At 54.7% G+C, this 2,523-nt stretch overlaps 1 protein-coding gene across 1 annotated transcript in view; it reads right to left on the minus strand.

Annotated features, from left to right (window-relative positions):
* The window catches only part of LOC125310947 (protein Wnt-5b-like), a 16,942-nt gene extending 15,687 nt beyond the window's left edge, over nucleotides 1–1,255 (minus strand). Inside the window, exons 1-2 of the mRNA XM_048268748.1 lie at nucleotides 1,047–1,255; nucleotides 185–432 (exon numbers count right to left, since the gene is read on the minus strand). Of these exons, the coding sequence (XP_048124705.1) occupies nucleotides 185–432; nucleotides 1,047–1,147 (349 nt within the window). The 5' untranslated portion in view covers nucleotides 1,148–1,255. The remainder of the gene's footprint in view (nucleotides 1–184; nucleotides 433–1,046) is intronic.
* Nucleotides 1,256–2,523: the final 1,268 nt, after the last annotated feature.

Here is a 2,523-nt window from a genome sequence, read left to right on the forward strand (position 1 = left end):
GTACCTTACACCTCGCGTCATTGCCGAACGGAACTAACACTCAATTGTTGAGAGGAGAGTTGAGTCGGGCAGTCACAGCATTTACATGCGCGACTCACACTGAACGCCCTGCGCTCGAGAAACAGTCTATTTCATACAAACAACACCACGGGCAGCGCAATGAGCTCGGTGCGACTGCACTCACCGATCTGCATGACGCGGCCGAACACGGAGGTGTTGTCGACGGTGGTGCAGTTCCAGCGGCGCGTGCTGAACTGAAACTGGCACTCCTTGATGCCCGTCTTCGCGCCCTCGCCGATGTAGACCATGTGGTCCTGGTACAGTTGGCACAGCTTGCGCTGCCCCGGCGAGAGGCCCGTCAGCTGGCTGCACAGAGGCTGCGCGCCGATGATGAACATCTCCGGTCGCTGGATCGGACTCATGGCCAAAGACCTGCAAGACACACACACTCAGCCTATCAATACCCTCCCGCAGTTCGCACAGAAAGTCTACAGGTGCATATACACACTTCATCACTAGGCATTAATATGTGACGTAATTACGTTATATGGTGACTTAATGACGTTTCGAGTTGGCTAAGTGAATGGACTCGCATGCAACTCTGAACTGAAGGGGGACTGACAGACAGGCTGCAAACCCTGCCAAGCTACAGACTTGCAAACCCTGCCAAGCTACAGACCTGCAGAAATCAGCTACAAATCTGCATAAGTCTCTTAGAAAGAGTCCCACGGGGCGCAACATTTGTCTCTCTCTCCATAGCAAGGTCAAGACGCGTTTCCCTCGCCTCGTCTCCCCCTCACACACACAAACAGGACTCAGCCATTTGCGCCGCAGGGTAAATATTTTGACAGCGCCGATCCCCACAATTGTTGTCGGCTGCTCTACTCTCGCGCTGATCGCCCTCTTCCCCCAACCCACCATGCGCTGAAGTTCAACCGGACCCGCCTGCTACGGGCTGGGTTTGTTCTGTGTGTGTGTGAAGAACTAGAGGAGGCGAGGCGTGTGTGTGTGTGTGTGTGTTTGAGTAAATTATAAGTGCGTCTTACCACCAGGAGTTGGCATCCACCCGTAGCCGGGAGCCGCTTGCGATGAGAGCGACCACCATGATCACGTGCAGGCCGGGGTTCGGGGCCGGTATCCGCGCCATGCTGGCACGCACGCCCGGTCTCACAGGAGAACCCGCGGTTGGAGCGCTCCTCCTGCCAAACACCAAACAAACACAACACCTCAGTCCGCAGGGTGCAGGTTTACAACACCGGTAACGGGGCACACGGCACACGCGCTCAGCATCGCCCGCATCCGAGAGTCTATCCGCTTCTCCCCGTTTCCCCGAGTTTACGGAAAAGTCCGGTCCCACAAGGCGTCAGACCTGTGTGTGTGTGTGTGTTCCAGAGGCTCAGTCCTCGCGCTGCCGCTGAACACAAATGAATGGGTCTCGGAGCAATCAGCGTTTGGAACCGTCTGACATCCCACGGAAACTCCGGAACCGCGGGAGTTTATTTTTTCACTTCAGCGAGAGAGCGATGCGCGAAAAGCCAGGAGAGGCCTCCGGGACCGGGACGCAGCGCACGAGAAAAGAGACGAGATAAATACTTCGTGCATGCTCTCGGTGGTCCTCCTTTAAGTCCGCTTCCTACACACATATACACACACACACACACATCAGCACACCTCGCGCTCCTCGTCCCTTTGACTGACCGTCTCTCTCCACCTCCCTCTCCGCACCCCACGACCTCCTCTCTCTCTCTCCACACACACACAGACTTCACACTACAAGACTGGGGTGGGGAGGGGGTAAAGTCGCGTGATTGCGCAATAGAGGGAACCCACTAGACCGTGCATGAGAAACAGTCCCGAAGTGCGAGGAGAGGAGAGGAGAGGAGGAGAGGAGACGAGACGAGAGGACATGTCGGGATATTACAAACCGCTCTTCATCAAAGGCCACGTCTGCTCGCGCTACTTCACCTCAGACGGACTACATACACCTGCACACCTGTCGCATGCGCAAAGACTAGACGTGTTTGAACGTACCGCCACCAGGCCAGCGAGTAGCTTTATAATAATAAACGGAAACTCATTTGGCAGCAGAAGTCCTTCAATCTCCTTAACCCCCCACCCCCTAGCAGGTCGCTTCCTTTCTCTGGCGGATTCTATAGAGGAACATGAATAATTTTATACTTCAATCGGTAGGTATTGTGTGAGCGCGAGGGAGCATGTGAGAAAGAGAGAGCGAGAGCACAAAGGAGTTACCCGTTTGGAAAATTTTCGTTTTCCATCAAAGTTCGCGAGCCTGTAATCCCCTTTCACCTAGGTTCGGAGCTTTATGGGAGTGCACGAGCACACGATAAAATCCCGTAATCCCTCCGCGAATAAAGAAAATAAAGCGCCTCGCGACTCCTCCTCAAATTGATTAGTAGCGCGAGGAAATCAGCTCGCCTTTACGCATCCTGAGATCGGTGCTCTGCGAGGCCGAACGTAGGCTTTCTGAGACGGAGACATTAACGGCGGCATACTGTGTATGGC

This window comes from Alosa alosa, chromosome 17, assembly GCF_017589495.1.
Source record: "Alosa alosa isolate M-15738 ecotype Scorff River chromosome 17, AALO_Geno_1.1, whole genome shotgun sequence".
Classification (NCBI taxonomy): domain Eukaryota; kingdom Metazoa; phylum Chordata; class Actinopteri; order Clupeiformes; family Clupeidae; genus Alosa; species Alosa alosa.